The sequence below is a fragment of the Stegostoma tigrinum genome, chromosome 20, assembly GCF_030684315.1.
Source record: "Stegostoma tigrinum isolate sSteTig4 chromosome 20, sSteTig4.hap1, whole genome shotgun sequence".
Lineage (NCBI taxonomy): Eukaryota > Metazoa > Chordata > Chondrichthyes > Orectolobiformes > Stegostomatidae > Stegostoma > Stegostoma tigrinum.
Genome location: NC_081373.1, coordinates 51,055,518 through 51,073,792, shown reverse-complemented (window position 1 = coordinate 51,073,792; position 18,275 = coordinate 51,055,518). Strand labels below are relative to the sequence as shown.

The following is an 18,275-nucleotide window of genomic DNA, read 5'->3' as shown; positions in this document are numbered from 1 at the left end:
AACTAACCAGCAACCGCTGAGAAGCCTTGGGTGAAACAAAGTGCCTCTTGAGGTTGACCTGCAACAACACACACCAAAAACGATAAAGCTCAAAATCTGTTCTTTCTTTCAGAGTGGTTTCACCCCGCTCCATATAGCTGCTCACTATGGAAATATCAACATAGCAACCCTGCTACTGAATCGAGGTGCTGCTGTGGATTTCACAGCGAGGGTAAGATCTCAAATTACGATTCAGCATCTTCCAGTTGCATTGTATTTCTCCTGCCCCTTCTCCATATTTATCCGTCTCCCCTGAAATGTCAAGTTGAAGAAGTAACTTGTTTGATCTAACTTGAAATTTAGTGGCATGTGGTATGAGAGGATATATACAATGAAGTGGTATGGCTTGTTGTCAGTTAATAAATGTGATGTTTTTATACGCATACGAATATAGATGTATATGAGGAAATATTTCAGAAAACCACTCCACCTCATGGCCAGGGTCGGCCTCTACCCTAATAGATGAGGAAGACGTTCAGTGGAAAATGCTGACAAAGTAGTTGACAGTGTCTAGCAAAGGTGTGACAAATAGTTTGGTGAAAAAAGGTAAATCTACTCAGTGGTAACTAGGTGCGAGTTGAGTGTCGTGTGGTACGGTATTTGATTAAGCAGAGAAGTGACTTGTTATGTGTCCAATTGTTGCAAGCAGCTGTTGACTTTGGGCCTACATTCTCCAATAGCAATCTGCCAACTCCACGGGATTATGCTGTTGTCTCCAGGAAATGAAGATTAAACTCCAGGACACTGCTGGGAATAACTGTAGAGAAAAACCCACTGGGTATTAGAATAGTGTCTGAGTCAGTGTGTGCTGTTGTTTTCTTAAAAACTTTCCCTCAGACGTCATCTCTGAGTGAGGCAGGAATCAGAGAGAAAGCTGACATCAATCTCAAGCAACAGAAGACGAAGGATGTAAAGCTGTAGAATGTAAAGCCAAGATGCCAACTCAACAGGAAGAGTTTATTTTATTTTGAAGTCTGCCTCTGTTTCCTCTGCTTCTCCCTTTTCTTATCTCGCCGCCTCCCTCTCCCAACCAGTGCTCCTGTGGCCTCCTCATTGTCTCCCCACCCCCTCCCCAAGTCTTGCTGTCCTTCCTGGGCAAGAGGGAGGCTGCTTCCAGTGGAATAGCCAATTCCAGTTCCAGAATCTGTACGTTGAGTTAAATTTCCTCAGTCGAGTATAGCGGAACTCGAACCTGTGTCCCAGAACACCTCTGGTTCAGTGACCTGACCACTACACCAAGCACCTCACCTGGTTCTATTGACACAGCTTGTATTCCCCTGAATACAGAAGGTTAAGGATGCTCTCATTGAGGGGTTTAGGATGCTTAAGGGATTTGATTGGGAGCTTAAAATGAGAGTTTCCAGAATCCACAGCAAGCGAGGACAACCTTAATTTCGAGCTATTTGTATAGATGTATTTAGAGCTCATTATAGGTAAGCGTTTGGTCATTGCTATTCATTCCACGTGTGAATACACATTGCATCAGGAAATTGGAGAGCTGAACAATGAATTGTCAATAACTAAAACAGAGATTGATGGAAAAGTTCAGCAGGTCTGGCACATTAGTGGAGAGAAATCAGAGTTACCATTTCAGCTGACCCGGAACAATAACTCTGCTTTCTCCCCACAGATGCTGCCAGATCTGCAGAGATTTTTTTCCAGAAAATTCTGTCTCTCTTCCTGATTTACAACATCTGCAGCTCCTTCGGTTTTTAAGTAATTGACAATAACATTTTACCTAAGGTTTTTGCTGTTGCCTTCATGGTTGGGTATATTAAGTGATCGCTATGTGGATTTTGTAAGAAAATGTAAATTCTGTGAAGGCTGCATGCTGTGGATTATCATTTCAATGTGAGCTCCATTTCTGGTATTGCTCATTTTGTTACATCGACATATCGCCCTGATTGAAAGATTATTGTTCTCCTCAGAATGATATCACTCCATTGCACGTGGCCTCGAAAAGAGGAAATGCCAACATGGTCAAGCTGCTTCTGGACCGAGGATCCCAAATTGAAGCCAAGACGAGGGTAAGTCTGCAACTCCAAATGGCAGTTTCCACAAAACCAAGCCTCACAGAGAGCAGTGAGGGTACATTTTTAAAAGCTTAACAGAGACAAGTAAATTGTGAATGTGTTTAGAACTCATTTGTTTCAACTTCATGATTCTTTTGGAAAATCACCACTGGTGTTTCTCCACTGGCAATTAATCCCAGTGACCAATCATTGATCCGTACTAGTACTGGGATTCCTGGCTAACCCCAGTGACCAATCACTGATATGTACCTGTACAACTCCAGTCTGATGTCCAGTTGCAAAACGTAGCCCTGGGGGGAGTCTACCCTCACTTGTTGCGTTGGAAAAGTACAGTTATTGGATGTTCAAAGGGGCAGTTTGAGAGTTTGGATTACACCAGTGACCTGAGCCTGGCTAAAAGGCCAATCTCTGTATGTTGTAATAGGCTGTGAAATTCTCTCAGACTTCCACTGGGGCTGTGTTGTAAATTATAACTTAACACACATACCAGTTTCCATGTCGCCCTGTCCACCTCAGTGGAAAATAACCTGCTCTGCATGTTTAAATAAAACAAATTCCAAGCAAAAATGGCCAGCTCGGGGCACTGCCTTAGGAAGACCTGAGGGAGCTCGATCAAAGTGATGCCGGGCTCGTTGTGCAGGCTGGTTTCCATGGCAGCCACCTATCCCTGAGAAACCCCAAGGGTACGAATGGACAACCTCTTTGTTTCCTGTTCCAGAGACCCTGGGCAGAGAGAACAACCATGAACGAAGGGCAGGGAGTCAGTCGGGGATTGTGACTCATCGCAAAGTCCCGGTAAATCTCGGAGTCTTTGGCGGCCTGCTGTGGCTTTTTCCATGGCCCGCTGCCTGGATGTATTAATGGCAGCTTTTATCCAGGACTGAGACCATACCCCACAGGATGTCCCTGAATCTGCCCAGCCCCCTACTGCACTGGGCACACCAAGGGCAGAGCTTGGGGGCTGACGTGCAACCAAAAGAACAATAAATCACTTTTCAAATAGCTAAAAAGGTTGCAAGACCTTCCACATTGCATGAGGACATGTTTCATGGAACCCAGCTCTTAAATACCAAGTCCAATAAGCAACAAATTCACTCAATAAATACTGGGGCTGATCTGCTAGACATCCCATTGACGGAATGTGCTTTTCGAGGTGTGATATGTATCTTTCCTGGAACGCTCTGGCCTTTGTAACTAAATGGGTTCAACAGTGAGGTGCAGGGCTTATTGGAAAATCATTTGCACGTGGAGCCCAAAGTTCCTCTGTTCCCCCTTCGCTCCGGACAGACTCTAGGCAATGCATGGCCAATAGTGAAGGCACAGGTTTATATCCTTCACACTGTAAAGTGTAGCAAGCAGTGAGAGAACCCATGCTCCTGCTCAGCAACAACAAGAACAACTTGCATTTGCATAGGGCCTTCAATGTTGTAAAATGCTCCATCGTGTTTGGGAGGTCTGTTATAGGGCAAAATTTGACCAAGCCACATGGGGAGGTGTTAGCACAGGTTACCAAGAGGGTGGACAATGGGGTGGATCTTGAGAAAAGTCTTAAAGGAGGCCCAGGGTGCTTAGAGAGACAGTTAGATGAAGGATTCATATGGCTCAGCCTCTACGCATAAGGAGATACAGACATGGCATGGCACAAGCTCACTTGTTGTTGAATGACCAGCCTTAAGTTGTCAGTGTGGTCAGCAGGAAGGATATGGTGGAACCCATCTCTTTGTCCTAAATGGTGTCAGCCACAGCTCAGTGAATGGGTGTCCTTGCCTGGGATTCAGAAAGTTGTGACTTTTCCTGCTTGGGACTGTGGTGCCGTACAGAGGGAAAACTGCAATGTCAGAGGCGGCAACGAGACAAGACCCCCCCCCCCCATCCCCACCCCTACCCTTGCAGCTGGGTGTAAAAAAAACCTACTGACCCTCTTTGTGGACAAGCAGACTACTTCCTGGTTTGTTCGCCAAGGTTTCTCAGCCAGACGGTTGAAAGTCACATGGACACCAGGTTATAGTCCAATATTTGAAAACACCAGCTTTCAGAATCTTCCTCCTCCTCGGCTAAATGAGCAGATTTGCTGCTGTTTGTGGAAGCCTAAGTCAGTTTCCATTTCCTAGTGACTGTTTGGCAAGGTTTGGCTGCAAGGGGGTGCCCTAAGGTTGTGAAATACCTTCTACAAATTCTCATTGATTTGCTTGCTGGATTATACAACTCGAAGAACTGACACATTCGTATCAAAGTAGTTTTGCAACAACGATGAACATAATCTTTACTCAGACTGGGCTAAACTCTGCGTTTTCTTAAATACTGCTCCCATTAACAATGCTGGATGTAATCTGTAAGACGGACAGTCTAATGGATGCCCGCTCATTAGCTACATCAGGACGTGTAATGTTCAGAGACCTGCTGGTGAGTGAGCTGTTTTGTCAGCTTATTCGTCCCATTTTCAGTATCTGGAGGGAAGAACAAAGAATTAATAGGAGGGAGGAAATAAATAACCCTCAAAAGCCTTTTTTTTTCCAGCCCACGATGCTACATGTTGTAGCCTGGGGGTACAGGTTAAAGATACAAGGTACAGGCACAAAAGCTGATAAAGCTGTTTCATTCTGCCAGGATGGTCTGACCCCTCTCCACTGTGCAGCAAGGAGCGGCCATGAGCAGGTGGTGGAAATGTTGCTCGATCGTGGAGCACCAATTCTTTCCAAGACAAAGGTATGTTCCTCGGCAATGGGCCTGAAGCAAGGTGTCAGGCTTTCTTTGTTTCATCCTGAAATAGTTATTGAATCTATGGAATGCTTTATCTGGAGGAGAATAAGCTAAAAGCAATACAGGTGAATGTTGGTAAAGTTGACTTGGTCCCTGTGTACAGTGTTAGGATACACTCTGATCAGATGATGCCATTCTGACTGGTAGACGTAGTTCTTAGGGTGAACAAGATCAAAGGATATGGGGAGAACGTGGGAATGGGGTATTAATTGAACGATCAGCTCTGAATGGCAGAGCAGGCGTGAAGGGCCGAATGGCCTACGCCTGCCTTCTAGCGCCAACAAGTACATTTCTCAACTGTGGGCCCAAAACGTGTTGTAATGTGACTGAGGTTGGTGCGTAGTATTCAGGAACCTCGGTGCAATAGATTATCTGTATCATAATCCTGATAAAAGCAGCAGATTCAACGCAAAATTCTGTTTGGAAAAGAGTAAGAGTTTGATTTGACAGGGCATCTCGATGCTTGAAGACCCTGCTCCCACTGTTTTGCTGTGGAATTTTAGACTGTATTTGCAACAAGGGAGGGAGTTACTGTATATAGGCTCACAGTCTCTGTGATGTCCCTGGCTGCAATGTCCCTGCCTACGATGCTGCTGCGATCTGTCTACGATGTTCCTGCAACGTCCCTGTCTGCGGTGTTCCTGCCCACAATGTACCTGCCTGCGATGTCCCTTTCTACAAAGTCCCTGCTCACAGTGTCCCTGTCTGCAATGTCTCTGCCTACGATGCTGCTGCGATCTGCCTACGATGTTCCTGAAATGTCCCTGCCGACGATGTCCTTCCTTCAGTGTCCCTGCCCGCGACGTCCCTGCCTGCGACGTCCCTGCCTGCGACGTCCCTGCCTGCGATGTCCCTCCCTGTGATGCCCCTCCCTGCGATATCCTTGCCCGCGATGTCCCTCCCCGCGACGACCCTCCCCGCGACGTCCCTGCCCGCGACGTCCCTGCCCGCGACGTCCCTGCCCGCGATATCCTTGCCTGCGATGTTCCTGCCTGCGATGTCCCTCCTCACGATATCCTTGCCTGCGATATCCTTGCCTGCGACGTCCCTGCCCGCAACGTCCCTCCTCGCGATATCCTTGCCTGCGATGTCCCTGCCCGCGACGTCCCTGCCCGCGACGTCCCTCCCCTCAATGTCCCTCCCCGCAATGTCCCTGCCCGCGACGTCCCTCCTCGCGATATCCTTGCCTGCGATGTTCCTGCCTGCGATATCCCTGCCCGCGATATCCCTGCCCGCGACGTCCCTCCCCGCGACGTCCCTCCCCGCGACGTCCTTGCCTGCGATGTCCCTCTCTGCGATGTCTCTCCCCGCGACGTCCCTGCCCACAACGTCCCTCCCCGCGACGTCCCTCCCCGCGACGTCCCTGCCCGCGACGTCCCTGCCCGCGACGTCCCTGCCCGCGACGTCCCTGCCCGCGACATCCCTGCCCGCGACGTCCCTCCCCGCGACGTCCCTCCCCGCGACGTCCCTCCCCGCGACGTCCCTCCCCGCGACGTCCCTCCCCGCGACGTCCTTGCCTGCGACGTCCCTCTCTGCGATGTCTCTCCCCGCGACGTCCCTGCCCACAACGTCCCTCCCCGCGACGTCCCTCCCCGCGACGTCCCTCCCCGCGACGTCCCTGCCCACGACGTCCCTCCCCGCGACGTCCCTCCCCGCGACGTCCCTGCCCACGACGTCCCTCCCCGCGATGTCCCTCCACCGCGATGTCTCTGCCTATGATGCCACTGCGATCTGCCTGCGAGAAAGAATAATGGTTCGGATGCACTGTCAGTTGTTTGCCCAAGTGGCTCCTCCCTTTCCCCTCCAGTACCCGTCTGGTCACCCTCATTGTGCCACCTGCTGGCCCCACTCCCTGATCAAGCTGGCGAGTGCGTTCGCGAAGGGAGCAGAGCAAACCGGGTGGTGGAGAGGTGCAATTACAAGCGAGGGGCAAGGGGAGGGAACTTTCAGCGGAGTGGAGGGGGTAACGAGGGGAGCAGCGTGGGGAACAGTGAGAGGAGCTGTCAGCAGGTCAGGGTGGCGCGGGATGGGCGGTGAATGAGATGGGGAATGGGTGCCAGAGTACAAAGCAACGACAATGTTGTGAACATGGGCATGAAGCCCCAGTTCCAGTTCATTGGCAAGAGGAACTGAGTTACATTGTGCATCCAGAAGTTGTGTATTTTGATACCTTGCCAACTGAAGTTGTGCCAGTTTGTATATTCCTATTGCTCTTTGGGCATGCCCAGTTTTTGTGGATAGGCGCCTCTTTATTTAAAGTGGAGATGTTTTAATGGCACCCGAAATACAGTGTCATTTGGTGTCTCAATCCGAGGTTCTCAGCTGACCCCAGGAAATGATAATAAGATTGATGGGCCTCAGCAACGCTGTGTGAGCAAGGGGAGATTTCACGGAGGTTCTGTCACCATTTAATAATAAACGGGTGTGTTTGTACGTGTGCTGCATTCATACATACAGGAGATTGATCGGAAAGACACTTGGGAGGAGAGAACAGGCTCGGAGAGCCCAAAGGCCCACTCTCCTACATTTCCTTCGGTTCATGGTGAAGCCTTCGGCTGTCAACCAGCGCACTTCTCAGCAGTGGACCCAGAAGCTAAAGCCAGTAGCTGTCTTACTGAGGCTTGGGGCTGGGTTTGTGTGAGGTGTCCAGTGGAGGCCCGGTGGTGGGGAGCTGCCAGCACTCACAGTTGGTGCACAGAGATTTGTCCTGGGCAAAGTGACAGTGACAGATACAGATACACGCTGTAGCCCAGTTTGAAAGCATCACATCCAGGGTGACAGGAGAGAGAACAGGCCAAGGAAACCAGGAGGATTTCAGTACCAAGGGAGTGAGGTGCCACTGGTGCAGATGATTCCATTTTTCACCGCTTTAATTGCTTCCGTCTCTTTGTGACTCCCGGGCGCCTGTGAACTAAGGACGTGCGTTCTGATGTTTTTATTTTGCGCTGTGTAAAGCTGGGCCAAGGGATCACATTTCGCCCTAAGAGTGAGGAGCAAATGTCACGTTGAATGCACTGCTGGTCCACATCTGGATTGAGTCATTGGTTTTGACTGATTTGGAGTGATTTTAACTTACACAGCCAGCCCTTCCATCAAACCATGCAATGGCGCAGGGTGACAGAGGAATTCATATTTGCCTGTGCAAGCCTGACTTTCAGATACTGGGGCAGACAGCATTCCTCAGAGTGAGGTTGGACGTTTGAGCATGTGACTCCCCGGGGTTCGGGGCCGGGTCTCTGATGGAGGGGCTGGACTCATGTGGAGTTGCTGCGGTGACTAATATAAGCAAAGGGTATCGGAGGTGAGGGAGAAAGGAGGGAGAGGGTTAGAGGAAGAGAGGATGTTTGTGTGCGATGCAAAGGATAGCACAGACCAATCAGGCCAAATAGCCCTTTTCATGTGACTGTAAGTTTCGGGGGATGTAGTGAGCGAGTGTGTTTGTGCCCTGATGTGGTTCTCACTGCTTGTTTGTACACCATCAGAATGGATTGTCCCCTCTCCACATGGCTACACAAGGAGACCACCTGCATTCTGTGAAGCTGCTCCTCCTCCACGACGTGCCCGTTGATGATGTGACAAACGACTACCTGACAGCATTGCACGTTGCCGCACACTGCGGCCATTACAAGGTGGCCAAGGTCCTGCTCGAGAAGAAGGCCAACCCCAACGCCAAAGCACTGGTGAGTAACCCGTGTGGCTGACTGTCCACGACACAACCCTGGTTCACACAGTACGGAGCCTTCCCCACAATAAATCAAAGACCAGTCGGCCCATCGGGCCTGTCCTGGCTCTTTCAAACAGCAATCCCGTTAGCCCCGCTCGCCCTCTCCTGAGCCTCGGAAACTTTGCCTTTTCAGGTCTTTGTCCAACTCTCATTTGGAGCATGTCTGTCAAAACTTCCTTCCTTGCCCTTTCTAACAGAGTATAAAACCAATGTTTTCACCTGCCTGAGTCTGGTGGGAATAAAAGTTAGGATGGCACTGGCCGTTGTTCAAAAAAGGGTATTTTATACAATGTTTTATATAACATCTGTGGTTATCCAAAGTGCTGGAGAAACTCAGCAGGTCTTTTGGTCTCCGTGGAAAAAGAATCAAAGTTAACATTTCAAGGCCAACATGCCTCTTCTTCAGAAATAATTCTGTTGTTTTAGAAGGAGACGATGTTGTCATGGCGATATCCCTGGGCTGGTCATCCAGAAACCCTGGTAAATAACAGGGAAACACGTTAAAACAGGTTTTAAAATTCTGGAATGGAAACTTAGCCTGAGTGACGGTGACTGTGAAACTGCCGCTGTTTGTCATGAAAACCTGTCTGGTTCATCAAAGTCCTTGAGGGAAGGAAGCTGCCACCCTAGCCCTGGTCTGGCCTACACGTGACTCCAGACCCCACAGCGATGTGGCTGACTTTTGGTTGTCCCCCTGAAATGGCGCAGCATTGTTCAAACAGCAAAGCCCAGTCCTTCTGGCAACATCCATGGCTCATGGAAGGAGGGAAGCATATTGTTGACAGACATCAGTTCATGTCAGGCATGAGGCAGGGCCCTTCATCACTGACCTCAACAGGTACAGGACTTGAGCCCAGGGCATTTTACGTTAATCTGCATCTCACTCTGGCCTTTAGTCAAGTGACTAACTAACCCCCCCCCCACCCCACCCGTTAGCTAATTTAAATTATTAGTCTTTACAGAACCTTGCCACTCATAAATTGGGATAACGCTGTGTGGAGCTGGAGGGACACAGCAGGCCAGGCAGCATCCGAGGGGCAGGAAAGCTGACGTTTTGGGGCGGGACCCTTCTTCAGAAACGTCAGCTTTCCTGTTCCTCTGATGCTGCCGGCCTGCTGTGTTCGTCCAGCTCCGCACAGCGTTATCCCTGACTCCAGCATCGGCAGTTCCTCCTATCCGACCCATAAATTGGCTCATGTATAAACAATGACTACACAACAGAAGATTCCCCTGTGTTTATTGACTTCGATTGACTCCCAGATGTGCAGTGTCTGAATATTAAAATTCCCATCCTTTTTCCAAATCCCTCCACAGCCTCACTGCTCCCTATCTTTGCAATCTCCTCGAGGCCCATGCTCTTCCGAAATACTTGCGACTCTGCAATTCCGGATTCTTGACCATCCCCGATTTTAACCGGTCCAGGCATTTCCAGCCGGCTGGGACCCAGGCTTCGAAATTCCCTTCCGTAAACCTCCCAGATTGCTCTTAACTCCTTTAAAGATGAAACCTACCTCGGTCGCCAACATTTTGGTCTGATCGGATTGAATATTGCCTCAGCTGGCTGCTGCCAAAAATAGAATGTGCCGTTAAGGTGGTTTTGCTCTGTTAAAGGTGCTGCACAAATTCAAACCTTAGTTGTTGCTATGAAGGGCTTTGAGATGTTATTAAGAATTCAAGGGAGATTCCATATGAATGGCAGTTCTGCAAACTCCTATTTCCACTCCCCCCCCTGCCAAAAAAGAAAACCTTTTTCTTTTGATTTTCTGTTTGCCACGTGACTTTAAGCAAAAGTTCATTTTGGGATGTTTCTAGGAGGCACAAAGGGAAAGTGTTAGTATGGAAACCGCTTCGCCCTCGCTGTGTCTGCCCTTTTGCTATGGGGTCAGCTGAGGCCAACTAGTGGAATTTAATAAATATTACTCCAACATCGGCCGAGTGAAACCGGAATTAGCTGTCAGTGACTCGCTGAAGGATTTTATACAACCAGTGTCTTTAGTCTAAGGATAATTGGATGCAGAGTGACAGAGGTCACTGTTTTAACACAGGCAGATGAGGTTGGGGGGGATGGTGTGCGGGTGCATTGGGGGAGACTTTTACAGTCCCAGCATCCAGAGTTGCTTTATCACACGCTGTGAACTCGATTTCCAAATTGTTCCAGCAGTGAGGAGTTTCTGTTTCAGAATGGGGCGAAGAAAGTGATCGAGCCGAGAAGTGTTCATGAAAGAAACCAACAGAGACAGGATCAGTAATGAGCTGCAGACACCCCAGCTTCCCATTACTGAGCAACCAAGCTAAAATATATAAGTTTGTTGTGGATTTACAGACAGAAAAGGAAGGCCATATGGCTCCACAGTTGAAGTCCATGATTGTGACCAGTTTATTGAGGAGTTTGAAGACAAACGCAGTGTTAGTGATTATCTTTTATAGTGAGCTTCAATGCATGGAGTTCTCCACATAACAATGAGGTCTCTGTTTTCACCGTGTCAACGCTCCAATTTCTAAACAAATAAAAGGGAGGGCAGGCTCAGCCTGAAAAGCAGGCAGAGCGACGAGTAGGTAAATGATACCTAGAGGAGAAGAGAAAGAATCAGTACTCTCGCAGTGAAAGGGGGCGAGCGTGCTAGTGGGAAGGTTTGAATCCTTGTGAACAGACCCTCAAGTTGACGGAGTTTCGGAGGAGTGTTTTGAAGCTGTGAAAAACATCAACTCAGGTTCTTGTAGAAAGTGCCATAAGTGACCCAGGCATTTGAGATTTTAACCATTTCTCAAAGTTCCGTTTGTATCATCAATTTTCTGCTTTCTGTGCCTTTGGCTACCAACATACTCCACTCCAGTTATCGCTGCCTTTCTGTCTCTTCCCTTATATTGTTCCTTAAAACTTTGATCACGTTTTTGGTAACATGCCCCAGTATTTGACTCGGTGAACATTGGTCCATTGTGCACTGCCTTGAGAGGGCTTACTCTATTAGAGGTGTTATATGAATGCAAATTGTTGTTGTAATATGCTGTGGACTGGAGAATGTTAGGCCCAGTGTAACTCTTTTTTCAGTCCTGTTGGTCTTCCTACTTCCTTTACTCTGTTATAGTCCTGTGCAAATCAGTGTCAGGAAAAAAGCCTCCTGATAAAAGAGAGAAAGCCTTTTTGTCTTGAAGTGATCAGTTGAAAGGCATTGAATAACGAACAGCTCTTGAACTGTTGTTGCAGAATGGTTTCACCCCGCTTCATATCGCATGCAAGAAAAACAGGATTAAAGTGATGGATCTGTTGTTGAAGTATGGAGCATCAATACAGGCAGTCACTGAGGTAACAGCAACATTTCTGTGTGCGAGCATCAACACCTCTTTTGCTCATTGTTTCTGTGTTTGTATTTGTGTGGTATTGATGTAACTGTTCGTGTGCATTTGTATCTGGATGTTTCTGTGTAAATAGTTTGCAAAATTAATGGATATGCATGACTTTGTGTATATGTACATTGTGTCCAGTTCAGCCATTGCCATATATCAGTGTGCCTGTCTGACGTGTATGTGTGTGTGAGAGTGTACATACGTGTGCAAATGTGCATTTTTGTATGCATCAATAAATAGGTGCATGTGATTTTGTATGCACGCATGCCTGTGATTGTGTGGGAGAATACACAAGCCCTGTTAGTGCAAGTATATTGAGTGTATGCACGCTTGTTTAGCAGCCACTTCTGCTGTAGATTTGGGTGTGTGTACATATTGGTGGCTATGTGTATATGTTGAATTATAGAATCCCTACAGCGTGAAAACAGGCCCAACAAGTCCACACTGACTCTCAGGGTATCCCAGCCAGACCCATCCCCCTATAACCCACCTAAGCCACACATCCCTAGACACCGTGAGCAATTTAGCATGGCCAATCCACCCTAACCTGCACATCTTTGGACTGTGGGAGGAAACCCACGCAGACACAGGATGAACGTGCAAACTCCACACAGACAGTCACCCGAGGGTGGAATCAAAACTGGGTCCCTGGCACTGTGAGGCAGCAGTGCTAACCACTGAGCCACCGTGCTGCCTGATGTGTTGGATCTGTACGTGTTTGTGTGTGTATATTGGCCTGTATTTGTTTATGTGTATGTCAGGATCCGTGTGTGTTTGTGTAAGTATTTTGATCTGTATGTTATTACGTGTGTATCTGGATCTGTATGTGTGTAAGTATATTGGTCTGTACGTGTGTGTGTGTGTGTGTGTGTGTGTGTGTCTGTACATGTTTGCATATGTATCTGGATCTGTATGTGTGTATATATATTGGTCTGTACATGTGTGTGTGTGTCTGTACATGTTTGCATGTGTATCTGGATCTGTATGTGTGTATATATATTGGTCTGTACGTGTGTGTGTGTGTGTGTGTGTGTGTCTGTACATGTTTGCATGTGTATCTGGATCTGTATGTGTGTATATATATTGGTCTGTACGTGTGTGTGTGTGTCTGTACATGTTTGCATGTGTATCTGGATCTGTATGTGTGTATATATATTGGTCTGTACGTGTGTGTGTGTGCGTGTGTGTGTGTCTGTACATGTTTGCGTGTGTATCTGGATCTGTATGTGTGTATATATATTGGTCTGTACGTGTGTGTGTGTGTGTGTGTGTGTGTCTGTACATGTTTGCATGTGTATCTGGATCTGTATGTGTGTATATATATTGGTCTGTACGTGTGTGTGTGTGTGTGTGTGTGTGTGTGTGTGTGTCTGTACATGTTTGCGTGTGTATCTGGATCTGTACATGTTTTGTGCTTGTATTGGTCTGTACATTGTTGTATGTTTATGTAGATCTGTGCAGGTTTCTGTGTGTGTTGGTTTGTTTGTGTTTGTGTGTATATAGATCTGTACATATTTGTGGTGTTGCTGTGTCTGGATCTGTCATGTCTGTGTGTATTGGTCTGAATGTGTTTGTATGTTAGTACAATAACTACCTGTGTAGCAGAGGTGCTGTACAGCCATATTGAGAGTGATCTCTGTGTGACACACATTATTATTCCTCACAGTCGGGCCTCACACCTATTCATGTCGCTGCGTTCATGGGACATACAAATATTGTGACACAATTAATGCAACGTGGAGCATCACCAAATACAACAAACGTGGTAAGGAAGCCCTTTATCAAGGAAGGCTAACAGTATAGTAACAGCAAACTGCTTTGCATGTTTAAATGTACAGTTGAATGAGGAGCTTTGTGTGTTGCAGCTAATTGGCACTGTGAGCATTTATATATATTATTCAAAACTGAAAGGGGAAATAATCCTCCAACATTAACCTGGGCAAAAGTGTAAGCTTCCCTATCTTGTCAGCTTCTGTCATAGACCAATGGATACACAATGACTGGCAGCATACCATCATATCCAGCACGCTGGCTCAGTGGTTAGCACTGCAGCCTGACAGTGCCAGGGACCCAGGTTCGATTCCACCCTCAGGTGACTGTCTGTGTGAAGTTTGCACATTTTCCCCGTGTCTGCGTGGGCTTCCTCCCACAGCCCAAAGATGGGCAGTCTAGATGGATTGGCCACGCTAAATTGCCGTGGTGTTCAGGGATGTGTAGATTAGGTGGGTTATAGGGGGATGGGGCTGGGTGAGATGCTCTGAGGGTCGGTGTGGACTGGTTGGGCCAAAGGGCCAGTTTTCACACTGTAGGGATTCTAGGGATGTACTTTCCGGGATAGCAGGAGGAAAACTGGATGGATTCTGGAGCTTTTTTGTATTGAGGGAATTCCTAACAGCAATAGTGTCTGCAAATTCAGTGAGGAATGTGAACAATGCAAATTAATTCAGACGTTGCGTCACACACATTGTCCCTCCAAACTGTTGGAAATTAAACCATAGTTTTGTGTCTCATTTGAACTGTACAGCCAGATAAAAGGACTAGACTGTTTTCTGAAGGAGTAACTTGGTGATATGTTTTCCAAGGCCTTTACTGTTTGCGTGTGTGAGAGGTTCGGACATGTGTGTGACCAATGCAGTGACCCACTCCCACCTTTGCTCGCAGTGGACAGCAATGTTGGAAGCCCTGTTCTTGGCATATGTTCAGAGAAAGTAGATTGCAGGGTCTAAGATAAAGCCCAGGCAGCTCACTCGGAATTATTTCCTATGCTACAATTTTGACTAAAGACCATCTGTTTTGCAAGTTTTTACAGAACTGCAGAACTTTATTCCCCTACAGCTCCCTTCCCCCTGCCCCATATCCTTTACATGGGGCCACCAGGCAACCATTTGATTGCTCTGGGGAATTGTTTTTAATATCCATTGCATCTTGGAGACCAAGTAGAAAGGGCTGCACTTTGAAGTTCCCTAATTTACAGTGCTGGAATTCAGCTCGATGTTAACTGCTGTTTAAGGTCAGATTGAACAGTTGGATTGAGGAATTTGCAATGTTACTGAGGTGCCGTGAGCAGGAATACTGGGAAGGTGCTGATCAAGCGGAGCTCTGTAGTTTGGGATTTGCCTGACGTATAGATTCAGAGGGACTGAGACCACAAAAAAAAACATCCTGCCAAGAAACACGAAAGGGAACTTCGACAAGGCCGCAAACTCTTGACTGACAGGCCTGTGGTTCAGGATTTGGCACACGGATGAAAATGTGTAACTTCCTAATTAACAGCCCTTCAATTTAACCTCTCGCTCACTCACTCTCCTCTGATTATACAATTTTGTCTAACAAGACTCCACCCACCAAGTTGTCATCTGGGACCACAGACCCAAACTAAGTCAACCATTTGGATTGCAGGCTGCTGTTAAACTGATCTCCGTCTGTCTTATCTGGTGATCTAACCAAATATGATGTTCAGAGAAGAGCTGGAAAATTCCTTCTGGGATCACTCCTAATATTTATTCCATTACTGACACCTAAAACTGGTATCCTGCTTGTTTTTACTGCTGCCTATGGACGTTCGCTGTGCCAGTGTTAGGTAGTGTTTCCTGCACCAGCTTCTGAAATAGTTCGCCAGCTGTCAAATGGTTTGAGAAAGGTGCTACGCAAATTCAGATCTGTGTTGCATCGGAGACTGAGCTGACGTGACAAACAGCACAGGCCAGACTGGCTATGGGCTGTCAAGCAGAGATTTCCAGCAGGGATTGGAGATGAGGATACCCTGTTTTGAAATCACCTGAGGCTCTTATCAAATCTCACCAGAATGGATCTCGTAGAATTTTGGGTGATACAGCACAGAAACTGACCCTTTGGTCCAACTCGTCCGTGCCGACCAGATATCCTAAATTAATCTAGTTCCATTTGCCAACATTTGGCCCATATCCCTCTAAACCCATCCCATTCACATGCCCATCCAGATGCCTTTAGGATGTTGTAATTGTATCAGCCCCCACCACTTCCCCTGGCAGCTCTGTCCATGCACACACCACCACCTGATCCCTTTTAAATCATTCCCCTCTCATGTATGCCCTCTAGTTTTGGATTCCCCCACCATGGAGAAAAGACCTTGACTATTCACTTTATCCATGCACCCCATGATTTGATAAACCTGCATAAGGTCGCCCCTTAGCCTTCAATGCTCCAGGGAAAATGGCGCCAGCCTATTCAGCCTCACCCTGTATCTCAAACCCTCCAAACCCTGGCAACATCCTTGTAAATCTTTACTGAGCCCTTTCGAGTTTCACACCATCTTCCCTGCAGCAGGGAGACCAGAAATGAATGCAGTGTTGAAAAAGTGACCGAACTAATGCCCTATACAGCCACAATATGACCTCCCAACTCTGTGTGATTGTGCCTAAGATGTTGTACGACAGTGTCATTGTTCTACAACCAGATCCACTGCCCGTTTATGGGAATCTGTTAAGTTGCAGATGACAAGATTCTGAACTGTGCAGAATATTAATTTGTACCCACATAGAATCTGTCTTCTAACTGTGATCTGAGGCAGCAATACAGGCATAGTTTGATTAATTCTGAGGGACTGCTCGAGAGATTTCTTGACTGCTTTTCTTTCTAGTTTTCAGGGGCTCCTATTTCATTTCTCTCCATCTCCTACATGAAATGATGTGATCATATAGTCACGGTACCTTCTCTATTTGTGTTAATGTCTGACAGATTTACAATCTGGCTGAGGTGAAGATACAAACTTTCATCAATATCAGCAGTCGTTAGGAAGTTTCCATTAAAATCAAAGCCGCAACCCACAAGGAAAGCATTAATTTGCAAGACGTCACAGTGTTTAAATTGGCACAAGACAACAGGCATAAGTTTGCAAGAAGTGCTATTTTTAAGAAAAGATTGGCACCTTTCTAACCACAGAATCCACCATGTTAAACATGCTTTCCACAGACTGGTGAGGTCATAGTTTGTTGCATGTTTGTCTCAAACACAGCCATCGATCCCCAAGTTATTCAAAAGAAATTAGAGATGTGATGTTGTGTAAATACAAGTCTGTATGAAGTAAATGGTTTGATATTAAACTATCCACTTAACACAGTCATTTTTTCAATCATATCTGTTACGGTTTCCCTCATATTGTAGTTCCTAAAGCCCTGTGCATTAATTTATGAGGCATTCATTACTTTAGTTTCCTGATTATAGTTAATTATTCTTCTGTGAAAAGATTTAAGCTAGATGTTTTTCCTTGTACAGACCCTCTCCCCCATTTGCAGACCCTGTTCCCCCATTTGCAGACCCTGTTCCCCCATTTACAGACCCCTTCCCCCATTTACAGACCCCTTCCCCCATTTACAGGCCCTCTTCCCCCATTTACAGACCCTTTCTCCCCATTTACAGACATTTCCCCCCTTTACAGACCCTCTTTCCCCATTTACAGACCCCCTTCCCCCATTTACAAACCCTCTTCCCCCATTTACAAACCCTCTCCCCCCATTTACAGACCCACTCCCCCATTTACAGACCCTCTTCCCCCATTTACAGACCCCCTTCCCCCATTTACAGACCCTCTCCCCCATTTACAGACCCTTTCTCCCCATTTACAGACCCTTTCTCCCCATTTGCAGACCCTCTTCCCCCATTTACAGACCCCCTTCCCCCATTTACAGACCCTCTCCCCCATTTACAGACCCTTTCTCCCCATTTACAGACAGTTCCCTCATTTACAGGCCCTCTTCCCCCTTTATAGACCCTCTTCCCTCATTTGCAGACCCTCTCCCCCATTTACATTAATTTATGAGGCATTCATTACTTTAGTTTCCTGATTATAGTTAGATAATTATTCTTCTGTGAAAAGATTTAAACTAGATTTTTTTCCTTGTACAGACCCTCTCCCCCACTTACAGACCGTCTTCCCCATTTGCAGACCTTCTTCCCCATTTACAGACCCATTCCCCCATTTACAAACCCTCTCCCTCATTTAAAGACCCTCTCTCCCCATTTACAAACAGTTTCCCCATTTGCAGACCCTCTTCCCCCATTTGCAGACCCTCTTCCCCCATTTGCAGACCCTCTTCCCCCATTTGCAGACCCTCTCCCCCCATTTGCAGACCCTCTTCCCCCATTTACAGACCCTCTTCCCCATCTATAGACCCTCCTCCCCATTTGCAGACACTCTTCCTCTATTTGCAGACACTCTTTCCCCATATTCAGACTCTCTCCTTCCCTCTGGAGACCCTGTCCCCCAGTTTCAGACCCTCTCCTCCATTTGCAGACCGCCTCCTCCCACTCCTAGCAGGTGCCGTTGCCCATTTCCCGTGTCCTCCCCTCACACCCTCATTCCAGTGAAAAAGGCAGAAGTTGCTGGAAAAGTTCAG

The 18,275-nt window shown here is 47.2% G+C and overlaps 1 protein-coding gene across 3 annotated transcripts in view; it reads left to right on the top strand.

Moving 5' to 3' along the window:
- The window catches only part of ank3b (ankyrin 3b), a 372,799-nt gene that overhangs the window by 177,843 nt on the left and 176,681 nt on the right, over positions 1 to 18,275 (top strand). For all 3 annotated transcript variants that reach the window (XM_059653155.1, XM_059653157.1, XM_059653156.1), the window contains exons 8-13: positions 113 to 211; positions 1,968 to 2,066; positions 4,680 to 4,778; positions 8,315 to 8,512; positions 11,762 to 11,860; positions 13,568 to 13,666. In XM_059653155.1, the coding sequence (XP_059509138.1) occupies positions 113 to 211; positions 1,968 to 2,066; positions 4,680 to 4,778; positions 8,315 to 8,512; positions 11,762 to 11,860; positions 13,568 to 13,666 (693 nt within the window). The remainder of the gene's footprint in view (positions 1 to 112; positions 212 to 1,967; positions 2,067 to 4,679; positions 4,779 to 8,314; positions 8,513 to 11,761; positions 11,861 to 13,567; positions 13,667 to 18,275) is intronic.